Source organism: Polistes dominula, unplaced genomic scaffold (genome assembly GCF_049000335.1).
Source record: "Polistes dominula isolate Pdom_NZ unplaced genomic scaffold, Pdom_raw_medaka contig_22, whole genome shotgun sequence".
In the NCBI taxonomy this organism is placed as follows: Eukaryota; Metazoa; Arthropoda; class Insecta; order Hymenoptera; family Vespidae; genus Polistes; species Polistes dominula.
Genome location: NW_028300966.1, coordinates 1,444,476 through 1,467,398, shown reverse-complemented (window position 1 = coordinate 1,467,398; position 22,923 = coordinate 1,444,476). Strand labels below are relative to the sequence as shown.

Here is a 22,923-nt window from a genome sequence, read left to right as displayed (position 1 = left end):
AAAGACATAAAATATTTGATTTTCTAAACATAACAATTAATTAACGTAATAATAGAAATGTCAGTTTCCATTGGGTTGCATACAATGATTGTGTGCATCCTCGCATTACGCCTGTTCCAATTTACATTCATTAAGCAGTATATTACACCCAATGCATATATATATATATACAATTTGCAAAATAGCTAATAGAATATTATAATATGCTTTCTATATCTATGTTGTTAATACCACTACCACCATACCCATAGAATTCAATTTCCGTTTTCGTTTTCACAGAGCAATCTAACGCATTTACCACGACACGAGTTCGTTCCCGGTGTTGGGATGGGTATAGCAAAGTGCCCTTACGATCCTGCTGACAATTCAACGGCAGTTTGGGTAGAAAAGGGCAATCCCGGTGAATTGCCGGCTCTTTATTCCGGCACAAATGCCGAATTCACTAAAGCCGATACCGTCATCTTTCGTACGGATCTTTACAATTTGACGACCGGTCGAAAAGCCTTCAGCTTCAAGAGGACCCTAAAATATGACTCTAAATGGCTTGACAGTGAGTACACCAATACATTATCTTTTTTTTTTTTTTATTTCTAAACCTTAAAACCTTAAAACCTTATTTTATATATATTCATATTTATATTTAAAAAAATAAAAATAGAAACGTTAGAGAATGATCCTTCATCAAATTTTTATTTTATTTTATTTATATTATTATGAAACACATTTTTCAACGAATTATCTTAAAGATAGTAGATTATTAAATAAAAATTTAATATCAAAAAGATCGATTATCGAAATATGCGAACAAAGTAAGAATAGACAATAATTGTTATCGGAAAATGTTCAAAAGTGCATTGTGCAACTCGTTTAACCATAATAGTTATTGCGAATAAAGTACACTCCCTTTCTGTCAACTAAGAATAATCCTAAGAAAGATAGTAAGAGAAAGAGAAAAGGAAAGGGCAAAAGCGTCAAAACCCTTTTATCCCGCCACCCTCACTCCCTCCCTCCCTCCCCCTTGGTTCGTCGTTGTTCCTTCTAATATTGACACAAAGGACGCAAGTTAGAGACGGGAGAGCCTACAATTACGAGGTGCATTCGCGACAATGAAATTTCCATTAGACTTAGAACGGAGTTTTGACAGGCTTGAAAGAGAAAGGGAGAAGATGGAAAGAGAGAAAGAGATATATATATATATATATATAAAATGAGATCGCGAACATCGTCTAAAAAGCTCCCAAGTTTGGGGTGAGTTTACTCGAAGTGAACCTTGAAAGAGAAAGAAAGAAAGATAGAGTGAAATAGAGAAAGAGAGAGAGAGAGAGAGAGAGAGAGAATAAGTAGACAAGGCCGGAAAAGCGAAGAAGGAGTACTTTGAAGTAGCAAAAGCCTTTCGTATTTCGAGGGACACGTTTTCGGGGCTTAAACGATCGCGGCGTAAAGCCCTTCGCGTGTTGGGAAGCTTTTCCCCTTTCCCTTCGCTGCACCACTACGACTATCACCCTTCTTACCTTCCTCCCTTCAGTCTTTCCATTTTCCAAGACCGTTGGTAGGTTGCTTCTTCCTCGTGAACAACTCGCGACAGCCTCTTCGAAATAGTAGCAGAAGCAGTAGCAGCAGCACGTGGTGAAAAGACCCTTTAGACCATCGATAGTTACGAGAAAAAGGGAGGTGAAAGACGTTACTTATGCTGAAAAGGGGGATGGAAACCTTCGAGACAACTATCGAACGTGAAAGAGAAACAGACTATAGATGGTAACGAAATAACACTCAGTTTTAAATAACCCTCGTATAAATAAACGTTTTACCATCTCTTTTGTTCCCTAATTTAATTGTTTTCAAGTATTTGTTTTGTTTCTTATTTGTGTACTAAATTTACTTCTATAAATTATGCTACAGACCATTATTTTAATTAATACATGAATTAATATATATATATATATGAATATTTGAAATGTATTTAAAATAAATTTATTCAATATTTGAGTAAGGAATCTTATTTAAAATATAATTCAAGTAACAACTAACACATATCTATACTTACTACACTTCAATTAATTAACGTCGAGCTTACTCTGATTTAACGAAACATATTGTACTTTCTCTCTCTCACTCATTCTCTTTTTCTCTCTCGTACGCGCGAAATAGTAGCAAGCAAGGGATGTCGAGCATTGCTCAGGTGATGGTGGTTGTTGGAAATACTAGCGTGAAAGTAGTTGCCTTATATTTCTCAAGAGGGTACTCTTCTTCCATCTCTTCTCTCTCTCTCTCTCTCTCTCTCTCTCTCTCTTTTCTATCTTTGTTTTATCCCGTGAGCGAGAAGCGTGCCACTGCTGCTACTACTCGACCTCTTCTCGACCCAACAGCCTCGAATCGTCGAGTGAAAGCTGCTGGATGGTGCCGGCTCTACTTTGTATCTTTCGTACCATTCCCCTCCTCTTCCCCCACGGGATGCATGATTAGCCATTTGTTTCGTCGTTTAATTTGAGGACGGGCCCCCTTTTAACCCCCTTCTCTCTCTCTCTTTCTCTTTCTCTCTTTCACTTTCCAACCCTATACAGACTACGCTCACGCTATCAAGAGCCATTCTCCGCATCGAGTTTGTCTATTAGCAGAGGCGTTGATTAAATGCAAGAGTAAGAGTGGGTGAGTAAAAGAGGATGGGGTAGGTAAGGGGTAGTGTTGGGTGGGATGGTTTGAGAAGAAGGATAGAAGGAAGGGTGAGGTAAGAAGAAGACGACTAGAAGGAAAAGGGACCTCGAGACGAATGAATTCGCGTCTTCGAAATTCTCTTCCCTCTCATCTTATCTTCTCTTCCTATTTCTCTTCTCTTATTCGACCTTCTATGTATGTGTATGTCCCTATGTATTTACTTCACGTCTACGATGGCAACAAGAGAAAATTTGCGCCTGATATTTCCCTACGTAATAACTTTCTCTTTCCCGACTTTAATGAAGGAATTAGTAGTAGGGTTTATATTCTTTTGTCTTATTTTATTTTTATGAAAAAGGTTTCTCTAATTAATTTTATATTTATCACATTTAAACATGTGATATAATATCGAACAATTTCTATGTATATTATTAATCATTAATATTACAGTAATTAATTTAATTTTCATTCATTGATATTCATTCATACGTATGTATATGATATAAATCGATGAAATCGATTCTATTATATCGATAGTATCGAAATTCATAATTAAAAAGAGGATGATTTTTCCTTTAAAATGATCTTGGTTTCATGTTTCCACGACTTTTCGTTCCAAAGATATTAACTTCATACGATTACCATTCATAATTCTTTGATAGTAGTACTACACACGTGCTCGTAGTAGAAAAAGTGTTTACGTTGATCAGCTGACTGGACAGGCTTGCGTAAATTCCAAGAATTTATATAGGTCACTGTGTCAGATTTTTTTAAATTGAAATATCTCCGAAACTAATAGTCGTAGATACATGAAACAAACATCATATTAAATCGTACGTTTCCATACATCTTTTTATCAAATTGTTTATAACAATTAAGAATTTGTTATAAACAATTTTTTTAAACAAAACTTTTCCGTTTAATATTTCTTCAATTGATGTCAAATAATTTGTAAATATAAACATAAATAAATGTATCTGATGATTTGTTATAAACAATTTATTATTATTAATATTTTATCGACTAATGTTTGATAATATATCCATACGTATATGTATAATATTATACATATACGAATATATATAATAGAAATTTATGAATTAAACAATTTGTTATTACCAATTACGTAAGATGTATTGTATAATCAAAGATGTACGTATTAACAATCTAGGAATAGGTAGTATCTCTGTATACGCCCATCTTGTGTCTAATGAGGAACAGTGCATTCGAGATATTTACTCTCCGATCGATTGATCATTTACTATGTCCAATTGGTTTACTATCAGTAAATTAATTGTTGTATATTATCATACGTTACAATAGAACGAGCTGATTGTTTATCGTATGTAAATCATTCACAATGTATCCAATTAAAACTTACACGTTGTCTTTTAGTTAAAAACCCATAACAAACATATATATCAAATTCTATTTCATTTCAAATCATTCGTAATATTCAATTAACTAATATTCTAACATTTTGGGAATTGCTTGTATTATAAGTTTCACCATTTCTAAAGTTTATATACCAATGAATCATTTTGTTATTAATTAACTCGTTAGTAATTCGAGTAGAAACGAAACACACGTCACTATGAGAAATTTGCAATGATTTTGTGTACAACCCATTGTCTTCGCTTTTCGAAAAGTTGTTTAGAATTAGTCGGCAAACGATACTGAAGTTGAAATGGATATACGATCTATGGTGTGAGAGCAAGAGAGAGAGACAGAGAGAGAGAGAGAGAAGAAGGACTTAAGGGATACGATAAAGGAAGTGAACGTCACGAGAGTCCTTAACAAGCCCCTGAATAACTGACCGACGAGCGCCCACTTTCACGCGTCCTTGCGCATGCGAAACGAGCTTTCAACGATGTCGCGTGACTACTTCCTCCTTCTTGAATATTATACTCGTACGTTCGCTTCTCTCTCTTTCTCTCTTCCTATTTTTATCTTTCTCTTTCTCTTACACTTTCAAACTAGTTTAGTTAAACCTATTTCATCGTGCTCGTTAAGATTTAAGGTCGATGCACTTTGACTAGTATACTACTACTATCTAACTATAGTTATGTATTCTATATCCTTTTTTTTATGATCGAAATTATGCAAATTATTTGAGCACAAGAATGGCTGGCTAGGTGCCTTTTTTTTTAGTGTCGATTAAAGAAATGTGTTTATAAAAGTAACGAACATTTCTTCACTTTAAATTGTTTATCCAACACATACACACGCATACATAAATACGTATTATGATCATTATGAAAGAAGGAATGTTATTAATTAATGACATAATAATAATTAAAAAGTTAAGCATTTGTACACACAAATGTAAAATTTGTTTTAGACGCGTAAAAGAACAATAATCATCTCCGATAAAAAAAAGAAAAAAAGGTTACTCTCTTTCTCTTCCGGTGGGTGAATTAATTATTCTCTTTGAGTACATAGTATACCCCTTCGCGTTTGTTTATCGTAGACACAAACGCCTGCTTTTATGCAAAATAAACGCGTGTGCTTTCGTAGGCGATGGAAAATGACGGGGGTGGTTGGTTGGTTGGTTGGGAGATGTTTTCCACGTTTTAAATCGCTCTTGTGTCCTAGTACAAACCTTTTTTCTTTCTCTTTCATTTTCTATCATTCTTTCGTTCATTTTGCGTTGGTTTTTAACATTATGCGACGGGGAACAAAACAACAACAAAGTGTACTATGAAATATGAATCTCTCTCTCACAGTTCAACGATTAAATCGATTGTCTGACACGCTTTCGATACCGGAACTTTGACGTATCGAGAATAAACGAAAGGTTTTGGAGATATAAAAAATAAAAGAGAGAAAGTAAGAGTGTGTATAAAAGAAAACTATTGAAAATCACTAGAAAAAAAAAAAGAAAGGGAAACTATAGTGTTCAATTTTTATCGAGATGAGGCACGATGTCTGACTAGTTTCGTACTTGTTCTACTGAAAATGGAAAATACATTTGCCAAAGAAGGAGAAACGGACTATTTTCTCGCGGAAAATGTTGCTCTTGATTTCATACGTAAAGAGAGAGAGAAGGAATAATGAAATCACCTGAGGGACCAGTTTCATAAAGTCTACAAGTTTTATTCTTTTTTTTTCTTCATTCCGTATTATTTCTCTTTTCTACCCAACCCTTTTCCACATCGGTTGCCGTAATACAACAAATTAGAAATTTCATTTTCAGTCTTCATTTCCAAATGATCGCAGAAAAGGTAAATGATATAATTTAAACGAAAATAATTCGTCGAGAAACGGATTTGTAGAGAACATGAGAAAGATTATCCTTTCGAACTGAATTCGAATTGAGTTTAATATTTTTCTGTTCTTTCTGTAGAATAAATTTGACTTTACGTGCGTTGCTTATTATGTGTGGGGGCTACCTCTCATTGGTTGGATTTTCGATATATTTTTCTGTTTTGGGAAGGAAAAACGTCTGAATTCAAGAAAATTATTAGCACTCCGATGCTCGTAACGAGTGAACCGTTAAACGGTTTTACGACTGTAAAATCGTAAAACGACAAGTGGATGCTCATTAAAGTTGCGTTAAGCCGCGTGCTTGCCCGGGGCTGCTGCTTCGGCCAGTGTTAAATGAAAACTACGAAAGTCCTTAGCTTTGTTCTTCTCTCTTTCTTCCTCTCATTCCATCCTTTTTTTTGTTTTTCTTTCTCATCGTTGAGAAAAGAAAAGTACTCTTACTCTCTCCTTCTCTCTCTCTCCGTTAAGTTAAACTCGCTGCTACTTTGTAGAATCTTCTTCGAACGTCAATTTTACAATTTTCACACTCTCCTATCGACCCTTTTCTCGAATTTACTCCAAGTACCCCAAAGGTACGAGGAGTCTATGTTGAGCTAGAATTTTATACCATTCTCCTTTACTTTCTTGCTTTTTTTTTTTTTTTTCTTTCCTTACGAACGAGTTTACGAGTTGAGGCAATGAACACAATGGCAACGTTTAAAATTATCTTTATCGTTTCGTTAAGAATACTTCCTTGTTTTTTATTTCTTTTTCTTTTTTTTACCCAATGTTGTTTCTGATTTATCAACGTATACTCGTACTAATTACTTCATTTTATTTGTGTTTTACATTTTTTTTTTTTTTATTTCTTTTTTTCTCGACAACTTCTTTTTTTATTAATACAATGTTTCTTTCAATTTTTATTTTTCAGAACCAAACTTCGTTGGATCATACGACATTGGTAGTTACGTGTTCTTCTTTTTCCGTGAGACTGCAGTCGAGTACATAAATTGTGGTAAAAGCGTGTATTCACGCGTGGCAAGAGTTTGTAAAAGGGACACCGGTGGAAAAAAGATATTGTCACAGAATTGGGTGACTTATTTAAAAGCCAGATTGAATTGTTCAATACCAGGAGAATTTCCATTCTACTTTAACGAGATTCGTAAGTAATCAAATTATTTCATTTATAATATGTATACATATTCATACACATATAAAAATAATACTAAAATATTAGGTCGCATATTTAAATAAACGACACACTTTATTATTATTATTATTATTATAGTTTTTATTAGAAATTTATTAAAATTCGATATTTCGTATTTAAATAAATCAAATCAAATTTGCGAATATTAAATTACATATTTAAAAAAAAATAATAATTCGACCCATCCATTTGATATTTAAATAAATAAAATGATATTGCAAAAGAAAAAAAAAAACAATGGTTTTTTTGATTCTATGATTTCAGAGAGCATTTACAAAGTGCCAGGAGACGATACGCATTTTTATGGAACGTTTACGACCTCGACAAACGGTCTGATGGGTTCAGCAATCTGTTCCTTTCACATCGATTCAATACAGGAAGCTTTTCGTGGGAAATTTAAAGAACAAGCTACTAGTAGCAGTGCATGGTTGCCAGTATTATCAAATAAAGTACCAGAACCACGTCCAGGACAGTGTGTGAACGATACAGAATCTCTACCAGATACTGTACTCAATTTTATAAGATCTCATCCATTGATGGATTCCGCTATTTCCCATGAGAACGAAAAACCGGTATTTTACAAGCGTGACGTCATGCTTACGAGACTAGTCGTCGATAAACTTCGTATTGACTTTGTCGGCATTGATTTGGATTACACGGTCTACTACGCTGGATCCAGTGAGTCCTTTTTTTGATTTTTCTTTTCTTTTCTTTGTCTTTTTTTGTCTTCTTTCATTCTTTCTTTTCTCCCTTTTTTTCCTCATCTTATATAGCACAAGATACTACTATACCTTTGGTGTTTTTTTTTTTTTTTTTTATCTTTGTACTACCCCTTCCTCTGTTTTTTTTTCTTCTTTTCTTTCTTCCTCGTTTCATCGATATTCCGATGAAGCGTAAGAGGAGGATTCTCGTTTTATCTCAAAGCAATACACGGAATAAAGTTAATCGATAAGCAATGAAGGAGAAATAAGAGGAACGAACTTTTTCTTATCAAATTATTTACGCTCATAGGTTAGAAACGTCGTTATCGTTACAAATATAAAATGTCATATTTTTTGTTGTAACATTATTTTTTTTTTCTTAGCATCTTCAAATTGAACGAAATTTTATTCTCTTTTTTTTTTTTTTTTCTTTACGATAAGATTTTCAATTTATTTCAAATAATTCGAGAGTGTCTTTTTGTTTATGGAATTTGTAAATGGAATTTTATTTTTTTGTTTTGTTTATAATAAGATTGTCAATTTATTACAACGATTTAAAATAATTCGAGAGAGTGTGTTTTATCGTTGGTAAATTGGCCTTTTAATTCTTATCAATTTATTTTTTAAATCTCGTAGAAATATTGTTCATTAATAAGAAAAAAAAAAAAAAAAAAAGAATAAATCCACGAAGCTTTGACGCGTCTCGTTTAGTTGCGTGTATTTGTGGTATTAACGATTGTACGATAAACGTATCTCGTTTATGTCGGAGATACAGTCGTATGAAAATAATTAACTTTAACGCGATTTAATTTATGACTATTTTGTATTTTTTTTTTATATTTATATTTATATTTATCGAGAGAAGAGTTAAACCGAAGTATAAAAAGCTCGTATTTTATATTTTTTTAATTCTCCCTTTTTCTCCTCTTAACACTTTTATCTTAATCGTGTGTTATTTTATCTTAATTATTGATCGTTCTAACGTTTAAATATAGATTGACACAAAATATCGCGCGCGCAAACTGTTTTATTAATAAATTATTAAATTCAAAAGAAGAACCATTTATAATCCGTTCACTTGTAATTTTCCAATAACTCTTATCACTTTATTATAATTCAATTCAACTGAAAATCTTTTTTCAGTTACTTACAGTATCTATCGACACAGAAATTATATCGGCCACTTAATTAATTAAAAAGAAATCACATTTAGGACTTAGCTTATTTTAAATATAAACTAAAATTAAAAGAGAAAATCAATTCAATGTACACATATCCTAAGAATACACAGCTCAGGATACGTAGAATTAAATTAATAAATATTAATAAAATATAAAATATAAAATTATTTCGCGTTTCACGTGTAAAAATATAACACAAAATAAAAAATAAAAAATGATTTACAAAGTAACGATCAATTATTAAATAATTATTAAATTTTCTCGAATTAATCTAAACTTCTTTAACACGTTGAGAGCCACGTGAATTCTTAGGAAAATTCCCGTCAGACCACAACAGTTACTTCGTATTGAAAAAATAATGAAAGTGTCAGTTACCGATGACTGACGTGGTGCTTAACGTGTTTAAATATTAAAATAAAATTGAAAAAATGAATTTTGTGACACGTTTGTTACAGGTGATGGTCGTGTTCATAAGGTAGTTCAATGGATCGACAGTAACGGTGAGTCACAATCGATTCTCTTGGATGTGTTTGATGTTACCCCAGGAGAACCGATTCAGGCTATGGAAATTTCTAAAGAACATAAAGCACTTTACGTCGCATCGGATCATCGAATAAAGCAGATTGATCTTGTAATGTGTACACGACGATACGACAACTGCTTGCGTTGCGTTCACGATCCCTATTGCGGTTGGGACAAGGACAGCAATACTTGCAAGCCCTACGAACCAGGGTATGTTTACAATACATTGAATTATTGTACTAAGTATTAAGAATTTTCTAATATTTATTCTATGCATTTTTAATGAAATAATATTATTAGTTAAATAATCTTATTAATATATCAATCGTATATGTTAATTTAACTAACATTTGACGTAGAATATTTCTAGTATTGTTCAAGTTTTGTTCTTTGCAAAGTTACGAAGTTGAATTTACAAAAATCTTTTTGATAATTATCAACAAAATTATTTAGTATGTTTTTTTTTCTGCATTTTGTTTTCTCAGATTACTTCAAGACGTATCAAACACCACAGCTGACGTATGCGATAGTAGCGTTGGTAAACGAAAGCTCGTAGTTACGTGGGGTCAATCGGTTCATCTCGGTTGTTTCGTTAAAATGCCAGAAGTTTTAGCAAATCAAGAAGTAAGATGGTACCATTATAGTAAAGAAAAGGGCCGTTATCAGATAGCTTACAAGTATGGTGTAGGTGGTGACAAATTTATTGAAACTTCAGAGAAAGGTTTGGTTATCGTTGGTGTAAATGAACAGGATGCTGGTAGATACGATTGTTGGCTTGGTGGTGCATTACTTTGCTCATACAATATTACCGTAGACGCTCACAGATGTTCAGCACCTGCCAAATCTAACGATTATCAAAAGATTTATTCTAATTGGTGTCACGAGTTCGAAAAATACAAGACAGCTATGAAGAGTTGGGAACGAAGACAAGCGGTGAGTTATTATCTGATTTACTTTTTATTATTTCTTTATTAAATACCCTTTGAGTACTTCATACCTTTACCTGAAATGATTTGTAGGGATAGAATAATTTATTATTAAAGTACAACTATGTTTCCGTTGATTGATATTAATAATCAGATTCATGTAATTATAATTATTGTTTTTGTATTTAATTTTCATACAATACTCAAACCAACATTATATTATTTTATACTAATATTACAAAATACGTGTTTATGTGTACGTAGTAGTCAAAGGATTAAAAAAAAATTAATATAAAATATATTTAATAAAAAAAAAATTAATACAAAACGATATTCATCCACCGTATGCACGTAATCCCTTTTACAAAAATATTAAAAAAAAAAATTAAAAGATTCGTCTTAAAGTGTGTTTACGTAAAAAAAAAAACAATGAAAGAAACAATTTCTTGAGGAATCGGTCGGTTTTCTTGCCCTGTTTCAGCAATGCGTATCATGCCAGAACGATAGCAATCAAAATCTTCACACGAACGAAGTATATGGAACACCTTTGGTCTGATAGACCCGTTCGTTTGAAGAGGAGTCTACATCGAGCCGAGATTACGAATATCATCAGAGCGTGCTGACGATGACACGAGATGAGGGGGGTGGTCGCATTGGTCTAGCGACTAACAACAACAACAACAACATTAACAACTACACAGGAACGAGAGGAAGTGGCAACAGCAACACAACTAACATCAGCATTCGTAGTATCGTTATTAGCTTGCTACTGATACTCGGAAATTATCGATTTATTGAGAGTTTCTTCCTTTAATTGAAGATACTCCTTTGTCGAACGATTAAATACTCCGATATACCACGCACGCGCGCGCAATAAGGAGAGAAACGGGTTGGACGAAGGGAGAGAAAGAGAGAGATAAAGAAACCCTTTTTTTTTTTTTAACTCTGTTTCTTTTCTCTTCTTCTTTTTTTTTTTTTCTTTCAATGTTCGTAAATTCAATCGCAAACGTTTCTTTCTTTTTCTTACTTTTTTTTATTATAATACTATTATTAAAATTATTATTAAGGGTTTGATACAGTGCCCGTGGTTTTCTTTTTTTTACACCTCTCGTTTTGTAATACGCGAATATAACGCGTTTATTATGTACATACGTATACATGTGTCCACCTCTAATTACATATATATGTAAGTATATATATACTTCGTGAATGAAATATATTTCACGACGATCAAATATATATATATATGTGTGTACACATATATGTATATATATATATAATAGTATACATATATGTATAATAATACATATATATAATAAATATATATACATATATGTATACATATATAGACAGTAATGAATCTCTCGTTCCTCTTCGCAACAATTTTTGTAATCGCTTCGCTGTAAATAGATACACACCACCACCAATCCTTCAGACACCTTACTAACACACTCATACATTATTACATATTACATAACATGGAGCAAGTATATATATATATATAGTAAACAAAACAAAAATTAAATTTAAAAAGTGAGGGAGATTCGCGTACTTATTTAAACGTATTAAATATATACATATACATATATACATATGTACGTATATGTATATGTATGTATGTATGTACGTATACGTTTGAAAAAATGAAAATATTACACGGACAAATGGGAGGAGGGCTCACTCGCGCCTAGACGATTTCAATTGGATTTTATTCGAATGATTTTCTCTTTGTAACAATGTTTGATAAAATAAAAAGAAAAAAATAAATGACAAATTTGACGAATAGAACATTAACAAAAATTAATTCTTCGTGAGGACAACAAAATTACTTTTGTCGATCTGTGATACTGGAAAGAAAAAACCAAACAAAAACAGAAAAAAAAAGAAAAACAAAAAAATGATTAGAAAAAAAAAAACATTTTTTTGTGGGAAAACGACAAAAAAAAAAAAAAATAAAATTGATCTATGCTTTGACAAATTTTATTTTCTTACGCATGCAAAAAGTTTTTTACATTTTCTTTTTTCTACAGTTTGTTTGTTTTGTTTTGTTTTTTTTTTTTTTTTTTTTTTTGTATTTTCCATTCTCATTCACGAAAGAAAAAGTAAGTAAGTAATTAATTAAATAAATAATTAAGTAATTAAGACGAGACACGAAAAATATAAAAGGTCGTCCATGCAGTTTCGCAGTTTCGCAGTTTCTTATCGTCACGGTGCTAAAAAAAAAAAAAAAAATAAAAATAAAATAAAATAAAATTAATCTCAAGAAAAAGATCACACAACACTATTATAATCGGAAGGTGTAACTTTTTTTTTAAACTCTGCCTTCTTTTTACCAATCCTTTCCTTCTCCTAGGTTCCTAGGTTCAAAATATTTACCTTCCTCCCACCCTCCCTCCCTCCCCACCCTTCCTTCTTGTTCCAAGCAAGCTCAATACTTGAAAAATAAAAAAATAAAAAAATAAAATGAAGAAAGAAATTCGCGTAGGCGTAAGTTATGTAAATATAGAACAAAAATTTATGAAACGCTAATGTGTAAACATTTTACGTAGGTTTTAAAAAAAATGATGCAGCATCAACAACAACAAGAACAACAACAACAACAAATAATAATAATAATAATAATAATAATAATAATAATAATAATAAAATGTAGATTTTACGATGGTAGAATACGGGAAAAACGCTTTCTTGCTTCGTAATGAAAAATTTTCTTCTCTCACTTGCATTTATTTGCATTTTCTTTAGCCTATTGATATTTCTCTCTTTTTCTTATTTTATTTTTATTTTATATATATTTTTTTCTTTACAATGTAATATTTCAAATGCGTACTTTTTCATATGTATTAATTTTTAAATGTATTCTGACTATTATTATTATTATTATTATTATTATAATTATTATTATAATTATGATTAAAAGCAAGAGAAAAATAATTTCGATCGTTTTGAAAAGTAGTAACAACCTTCTATATTTAATATATCATAATAAATGGAACGCAGTTTTATGAAATCGGATAATAAAACTTTGAAGAAAAAAAAATAAAAGAAGCAAATAAGAAAAATAAGAAGAAAAAAAAAACATTAAACAGAACACCTTTTATCTCTGATTAAAATGCATCGTAAAGTATGCTAGGATTATCTTTTCTTTTTTTTTTTTTAAATTATCTAATGTACGTAATATCTTCAACATATTGTTTTTTTTTTCTTTTTATATTTTCATCGGGAGATTATTGAACTTGAATAACAAAAAAACAAAAGTATTAATAGGGAGGTCATGACACCTTTCTCTTCTATAAATTTCTTTAAATTTTGCAAAAAAAAAAAAAAAAAGAAAAATGAAAAATCTTTTTAATTTACATTTCAACTCTGACTGTGTTCCAACAAATACTAAAATGAACATTAATTTTCTTTTTTTTTTTTTTAAATTCAAATAAAAATGAAATAAATAAAAGTAGAATCATTTGTTATTTTCGTTTTGGTATATTATTTATTTATCGCGTTTTTATTATCATTTAAAAAAAAAACATTGAAAACTATCTTACATTGCCCTATTTCCTTTTTCATTTTCTTTCCATTTTCTTTTTATAACTATATATATAAATATACATATATAAATAAATAAATAAATATATTGAATCCCTTGTACAGAGGTCATCGAAGCACTGCCACTCAGGTTCGATGACTTACCTTTTGTACCTATCAGACTCGTCGTATGAATGCTGAGTATGATTTAAAAAATAAAAAAAATATAAAAACTTTAAAAAAAAAAAAACATAAATAAAATATATAGGATCGTATCTACGAATCAATCGAATCGATTCGCGTTTTAGACAATTTTTCGATTCCAAAAAGAATAAGAAAATAAAAAAGAAAATGAAAAATGATAAAATCGCGAATAATGTGCACCACCCACACGCTCTTGTGTTTCAAAACTAAACCAAAAAAAAAAAAAAAAGATAAAAATATAAATATAAAAAAGTGTACTGGAAGAAAAAAAAAAAAAGAAAAGAAAACGTCGTAGAAACTGTAAGAATTAAAATACAATAATTGATAATCTAATTCTTCGAAGTATGTACTTATTATGAGCTTCAAGTATTGAATTAGTATTATGACTTAAGGTTTAAGGGTAATTTTTTCCAAGTAAATATGAGAAAGTTTGTGAAAGATAGAAAGAAAGAAAAGAATTATCTTCAATAATCTCTCATACCAACGATTTAAATCGACTGTGTTCGATGATTCTATCGATGATTCTATTCTTGAATGATCGAAATGTAAAAAAAAATTAAAAAAAAAACAAATTCTTACGTCTAAAGAAAATGAGGGAACTCGAAAAGAAGAAGAGGAAGAAGAAGAAAAAAAATCTTTCGTTAGTTAAAAAAAAATAAAAGAATGAAAAAATATTTCAAAAAATACAATTCTGAATTGAGAGATGTGTGATTGTGTTGTAAAAGTGTGATGTGTGCGTATATATATATATATACAAATAAAAAAAAAAACTATATCGTGAATCGATCGGATAGGTAGAGTTACACACTGATATGAATGAAAGTGAAAGGTGTGAATGTGTTAGAAAGAATGTGAGAGAAAGAAATTATTATGAATAACAAAAGAAAAAAGATTAAAAAAAAAATAACCTAATTATCGTACGTCTAAAAGAAAGTTATAAAAGAGTAATGAAAGAAGAAGAAGAAGATGATGATGATGATGATGATGATGAAAAAAATAAATAAGCAAACATAATATTATCGATTAAAAAAAAAAAAAAAAATAGTAAGGTAAAACGATCTTTAGGGTAAAATGAAAACTCACCCTTTTCGATTATGTCAACCTGAACAAGAAAGAAAGAAAGAAAAGAAAAGAAAGGAAAGAAAATGTTTTCTAATCTTTCACTTTTTGTTCATGTAGCCATTCAACAAAAAAAAAAAAAAAAGAAAAAAAAATATTTTCATCGTTTTGGGTGAGTTTTCTCAAACGTGAATCGTAGGAGTGATCAAGGAAAGCAATCTAAGATGAAACTAAAATTGTTAGATATATATTATAATTTGTAAGATAATCGAGATACAATACTGTTAAGAAAAGAAAAAAAGAGAGAGAGAGAGAGAGAGAGAAAGAGAGAAAGGATGATCGTCGTTGGTAGGAAGGACGAAAATATAGAAAAGAGAAAGAAACTAATCCTTTTCGCGAAACTATTTCGAGAACAAGTGTATCGATTATGCGAACGAATTTCAAGATAATCCTTCGTCCTTTCACGTCCTGCGTTCGATCGCCTATAATAGGAGTTAGATTATATATAAAAAGGATAACACATTTACGAATAAAAGAAAGACAGAGACAGAATGATACTTACTATATATATATATATATATATAGTAAGATAGGTTTGGTTTAACACGTTGAGTGCCACGTCAGTCATTAATGACTGACAATGAAGTTCCCGTTCAGGCCGTGTCAGGCATCGATGTCTGACACTCAACTTTTACACTCAATTCAAACACTCAACGTGGCCTGACGAACATTTACATAAAAATTAACGTGGCGTTCAACGTGTTAAAGAAACATATGGGAAATGAAACGAATGAAAAGAAAATAATGAATTGAATGATGTGCATTCGAATAAATGAAAATGATAAATTACGAACTATGAAAATAATAGGATTGACGATTTAATTAAACGTGTTTAGGCGATTAGACGAGGATCGAGAATATTTGAAGGATAGTCGATAACGATTTATTCAAAATATATCATTAGGTCTAGAATGACGACTGTCCTTAGGTTTCCAGTTTTTTGAGGTAACAGACAAGTATTATTATTACGTAAAACTCATCGTACTCAGAAATAATTCTAATTTTACGTACGAATGAGTCGACGACATTTAACATACACACACACACACATACATGCAAAATGAAAAAGAGAAAGATATCATCTTACACGTATTTAAATACACACACATACATACATGCATTTAGGCTTACACGAAATAAAAATGAATAAAAAATATTGAAAAAGAAGATAACAAGAGAAAGATTTAAATAATCGGAATAATATCCTAAGCAGATTTGGGTTTATCATAATTTTCATTTATCATTCTCTTGACTAAGAATATTACACGTATACATTCACACATATATACATATACATGAATGATTCGCGCGACTCGATCGATATCATCTTGCAATTTTATATTTCAATTATTCTTCTTTTTATATTGTTTCTTTTTATTAATCTGTTTTTATTTTTCCTTTCTTTCTTTCTTTATTTTATTTTATTTTTTTTATTTACGTACACCCTTTATTTGTCCCTTTTTATTCATTTTTGACCTGTTTCCATGTGAAAGGACGTCATCACGAATGATTAATAATCCATTCGAACCATTTGAACCATTTTTAGTTATCCTTTACGTGTACCATCATATGTGTGTAGATACTTCACAAATACATTCGTACACATACACCTTTCTAGATTCTTTTTTATACTTCGGGGTTTTCTTTATTTTCCTTTCTTTTTTTTACTTATTTATCCTTTATCTTCCGCGTTTTCTTTTATTCATTTGATTTTAATTCCTTTTTTTCCCCCGTTTTTTTTTTTTTTTCTTTCATCATCCAATCAAGAGATACGACGAAGGATGGAAATTAACGACTTTGGAGAGTATAAATATCATAAATCCTTTGATGCTTGTCGAAGATGAGAAGAACATCCTTTTTAGATTTGCGGAGAAATATTATATGAATCCTTTTTTTTTCTCTTTTTTTTTTTAATTTTACTTTACTTTTCATCAAACATATCGACTTTTATACTAAAAATAAAAATATCCATGATAATTTTCTTTTCTTTTCGTTTTCGTTTTCGTTTTCAATTCGTTTCAATTCGTTACTCATCGTTTTATTTCATTTTATATAAACAATATTATTTAATAACATTTTCAATGTTCCCTCATAGTGTTTTGTATAATTGTCATCTGTTTAGAATTAGATAATTTACAAATGAAAAATAAGAAATCAAGATAAACGATTCTATATTCCTCTTTTATCCATTGCGATACAAACAAATAATAAATAAATAAATAAATAAATAAAAATAATAAAATGAGAATATAAACAAACAAAAAGAAAACTCACATACAATTAATAAACAAAGTTCATTTTTAATTAATCGACGTGTATGCGCGCGAACCGTCATCATCGACTAACACCACTATCACCACCACCACCATAATAAAACACATAACATTTTTCATTTTCAAACGAAAAAAAAAAAAACAAACAAACAAAACAAATAAATAAATAAATAAATGAAAAAAGAAAAAGAGAAAAAAAGAAAAAAATTTCATACGGTAAGAGGCCCTTTTAGATATTCACCTACTACCTAAACATCCAATCGCTATTTTTATCAAAAAAAAAAAGAAAAAAAAAAGAACATGTTAAAAATCTTTAATAGTTATCCATTGTTCACTATTGCTATAATAAAGTTTTGCTTTAATAAACAATCGATTTGTATACAGTCGTTCATTTATATAAATATCCTCATCATCCTTTCCTTTCCTTTTTTTTTTTTCTATGAATTTCAGAAAACGTCGTCTAATGTGTTACAGGTAAGTGATTATTATTATTATAATAATTTAATTAATTTATTAACCTATTCGCCATTACGGGCGACTATAGTCGCTCTCCATAAAATGCCGCGCATTGTACATTGTATAATACATATGACGAACGATTAGAGTTACTTCAAATTGAGTTTAATAAAAAGTTAATATGTTTAAATGTTATAATTATTTTAATTTATGGAGTTTTTCTTTCAATAAACACCGTCAAACCGATTCGAGTTGCCACTGTCGATTTTACTCGAGCACCGTGCACATTTTTGGCGTGGCCGGCACGTTCAGCGAAAATACCACGGCGGAGAAGTCGCCCTTAGCGAAAGGGTTAATTGAAACATTAGCAGCAGTAGCATTAAAGTATTGGAATATTAAAGTATTACAATAGATAAAACGTGATAGTTTTAATTAACACTATGACGTGTCCGGTAGCTCCACATTTGTGCCATTAGGAAATTATCGTACAACGACACGAAAAAATTTAGATTAAACGTACTGACGACATGGTGTTAATAATCTATTAATAGAATGACAAACTATATTCATTGAGAAATGTTTGTTAACCTTTAATAGTCAAAGAAAACTTTTCTTTCACCAGAAATAACGTGGATTTGCAATTTAGTATGCAATTTAGACGATTTCCATGAAAACTGCTGCTGCTGCTGCTGCTTGCTTAGAGTCCCTGCGATTACCATTTGAATAATATCTAAAGGTGAAGTACTTCTATGAAGAACAGGTGGAATAGAATGAGAGAGAGAGAAATAGAATAAAAGTTAGAAAATGTAAGTGATAGAATAGGATAGAAAATAAGAACAGTTGTTACGATAGACTTTACACTCACTCTATGACGTTTGCATATACTGACTTTTATCGTATACACGTCACACGTATCGTGTGTCGTCATAACTTTATATGCTACTTCCCTTATTTTTTTTTTTTTTTTTTTTTTTTTTTTTTTTTTTTATCTACCAACAGTGACGTTCTTTAACTTTTCCTTTTATTTAACTGTATACTATGCCCGATGACGTAGTTTCTTTCTTTTTTCTTTTTTATCATCTGGTTCACATGTAATATGCATACGACTTACTTACATCTCTTGCATACGTCATTCACGCTACACGTACAGTTTATATAAAAAGTATAACAACTTTTTGTTCTTCCTTATTACGAAAGATTTTCATTACATTAATTTATTATTATTCTTTTCTTTCATTTTCTATTTTAAAACTTTCGCAGGGCGTTTATAAATCTTCGTCAATATTCATACAGATATATTGATTTTATATCATGTTACCTATTCGCAGAATCTTTGAAAGTTTTTAAAGAAAACGAGTACAATCAGGTAAAATTTAATAAACTTTACATACGTCTAAGTATGATTATTGAAGATCGATATAAACGTTTCATTGAATACTTTCTTCACTAACTGTAGTCAGTGTTTGAAAGGTCGTGAGAATGAACACACTTGTTTCACGGATATAACATGACACAAAATTAGTTAAAAACGAATGTAAAATTTGTAAGAAAGAATAAAAGCTAACTTTCATAGCACAAAAACTATTTTTAAAACACGAACATTCTATAAATGCAAAAAATATATAATTGACAAGGCTAACGTACTGTGAGAGTATCGATCGAAATGTTTTTTTATTTTTTTTTTTTTATCTTTTACATGAAACAAATAAGAACATCAGAATTATTTGTTTTAAAAAATATTCAATACTTGTATACACAATTGATTAATCAATTTCTAATAATTGTTAATTCACTTCTCGTTGTTTTTATTTTTTTTTTCGATGTGTTATCTCAATGATCGTGGAAGGGATTGCAAAAAAAAAAAAGCAAATATTAAAAAGCTCAACACTGTCGATACAGATTTTAATTAATCAAATCACAAACGAAAGAGAATCAATCGATATTCGAATACGTTAATGTTCTTTTTGTTTTCTTTTTATCGATAAAACAAAAAAAGACAACTGGATATGAAAAAGAAAATAAATATATCACCAAACTAAAAGATTATTCAATGTTCAGGTCAGTCAGTTTCTTCTTCCCACAGATTGACAGGAATTTTCGATCATGCGAAACGCGTAATTCGGTGTCAAAGCGTTTCAATTTAACAGCCCTTCTTTGTCGCACTTGCCATTTCAACGGCATTCTCCCTTCTTTTTTTTTTCTTTATTTCTCTCTCTCTCTCTCTCTCTCCACACACACAAATACACACACACACACACACATACTTTGTAAATATTTCAATTATTCGAAAGTCGTAAAGCACGTAATAAAATCAACTTTGAAATGGTCGAACTTTTAATGGAGTCGTTCGATCGGTTTTAATTAACCATTATACGCTTGACGTGTTTTCAGTCAACACACATTCGAAGAGGAAAGAGGAAGGGGAAAGCTCAATTGTTGCATGCTTTATTAAACAAATCTAACGGGGTCGTTGCCATTGATTTTTAGATTAAACTTAAAAAACAGGAAAAGAGAAACGCGAGATAGAAAGAAATGAAAAGAAAATAATCACACATGGTAGACCATCGTGAAACCATCAGAAAAACCAAACTACGAGAGAATGAGATGAATTTAAAGTATCAAGAATAAGATAATTGGGGCACAAGATAATAATAAGATAATAATGGCACGAATAGAACAGTTGAAAATTTAAAACAGTCAATATTACAAAATATTAAATTAATGCATACTTTGAAGATTAATTATACTCATAAAAAATTGATAAAGGTGACACTACCGGGTGTCAAAAGAATCCCAAAACCATTCTACATCTGCAGAGTAATGTCACCGGTGATCTACAGTAGGTTTTAGAAGATTTGACCTTCATTTTCTTCAATGTCCTTTATGAAATGAAAATGGAGATGGAACATCGTTGTTTCGAATAAAAAATTATGTCCCTCGAGTAACATTTTTTTTTTCATTTCTTAGATCGTTTTAAAAAAGAGATAAAGATATAGAATAAAATAAAAAAAAAATTATTGTGACATTACCACGAACGATTAAAATAATTCAACAAATGAAAAAAGAGAAAAAGAAAGAAAGAAAGAAAAAAATAAATAAAACTGACAACAGGTCGGTGCAATATCGGTTTATGCAAGGTAGGAAGAAGAAGGGCAGACAAGTTATAATTAGTTTTATCCGACTGTACAGTCAGAGTAGGTGGCTGTAATGAAAACGATAGGCTGACACGCGAGCTTCGTGTAATACCTAACCGAGTCTTCGTAGTATGTACCTATTATACTATACTAACCAACATCAACAGCAGCAGCAGCAGTGGAAGTAACACAGTAAGGTCTAGTAGTCAGAGGAACACAGCAGCACACAGTAGCAGCAACAGCAGCAGCCAGTCGGTCTGCACGATATTACTATTTGCACAAAATTACCTGACCAAGATTGCCATCCCTTACGAGTACTCGAGTGTTTCGATCAGCCGCCATCGTCGCTTTCCACCAACCCTTTCTCCTAAGTTTCCACAACCCACAGACCCACGTTTAGTTTAGCCACGAGCTTTTCGTATATAATCGCGTGCGTGATTTCACGAACAACAACGGCCAAGTTTAACCCTTTCTTTTACTTTACTTTCATTTCTTCTTCTTTTTTTTTTTTTTTTTTAGTTTCTTTTCTTCTATGTTTCAAAGATTTTTCCAATACTTTACTTATAGATCGAGTATGTATTATATATTTATATTTGTTGAGGGTGATATATATGTGTGAGAAAGACAAGTACGATCAAAAGAGAAATGACTATCAAAGAGGGAATATTGAAAATTACAAACTAAATTTGAAAGCTTAGACTAACACGTTATATATACATATACATATACATATACTCGTACGAACAAACATATTATACAATTTTTTTTAAACTTTCCTTTGAAATTGGCTTCCGCTTAACGTCTAGGTAAATGATATTTTTATGATGTGATATGATAGGAAAAGTAAAAAAAAAAGAAAAAGAAAAAAAGTTATTCGAAGTTATACTCAGCTTCATCGTAATCTTTCATAGGAAAGAAAATATCTAGATATTTTCTGGGTCATAACTCATTTGTAGGTAACGCGTAAAATTGTGCTCGCTGAGAAAATGTAATAGAGGAAAAAGCTTTGTATTAAAAGTCCAACCACCCACACACCTATACCTGCAGACACATTTACAAAGAGAAAGAGAAGAGAAGAAAGTAGGTCTTTTTTTGTTTGATCTTTTTATCTCTCTCTCTCTCTCTCTCTCTCTCTCTCTGTCTTTCTCTTTTTTTTTTCTTCTCTTCTGAATCCCATCCATCATGAAATGAGAAAAGCGACGGATTGCCTTTTCTCGTATGAATATTCATAAGAGGAAACGAAAGAGATATATATATGTATGTATATGTATATAGATAGTTGGATAGAGGATGATGGGTTTTGAAGATAGAGAAGGAAGGAAACAAAAGCACCCAAGCTCGCGTATGAGGAAGAAGAAGATCATCACTATGGCGGAAATTGTTTTCTCTTGGCTCGTTGTTTTCTGGATTAGCGCCGTGTGGCTCTCGCTTCCTAATTCACGCTCTTCGTTCGACTTAAACGCGTTCGAGGATACGAACGAGGAAATTAAAAGCGGTTCTGAACCTGGGTGTACCCTAACGAAAACTATGTTGTTTCACACTGGGCTATGTTATCCTTTCGCGTAGAAAATTCTCGAGTGCGCAATTATCTTTAAAGCCCGAATTAATTAGCCCCGACTTCGAACGACGGAAAATAATAACAATAATAATAATAACAACAACAAGTAAGGATCATCATCATAGACGTTATTCATGAATTTACGAATATATGAATAAATCCTATTTTGATTATCGTATGAATATATATTATAGAACTTTGATTATTAATTAATGTTTT

The 22,923-nt window shown here is 30.8% G+C and overlaps 1 protein-coding gene across 4 annotated transcripts in view; it reads left to right on the top strand.

Moving 5' to 3' along the window:
• Sema2a (Semaphorin 2a) overlaps positions 1–17,935 on the top strand; it is a 221,444-nt gene extending 203,509 nt beyond the window's left edge. For all 4 annotated transcript variants that reach the window (XM_089173148.1, XM_015326691.2, XM_089173151.1 and 1 more), the window contains 6 exons: positions 280–550; positions 6,830–7,060; positions 7,373–7,786; positions 9,446–9,722; positions 9,998–10,445; positions 10,920–17,935. In XM_089173148.1, coding sequence (XP_089029274.1) covers positions 280–550; positions 6,830–7,060; positions 7,373–7,786; positions 9,446–9,722; positions 9,998–10,445; positions 10,920–10,994 — 1,716 coding nt within the window. In that variant the 3' untranslated portion in view covers positions 10,995–17,935. The remainder of the gene's footprint in view (positions 1–279; positions 551–6,829; positions 7,061–7,372; positions 7,787–9,445; positions 9,723–9,997; positions 10,446–10,919) is intronic.
• The last annotated feature ends 4,988 nt before the right edge of the window (positions 17,936–22,923 follow it).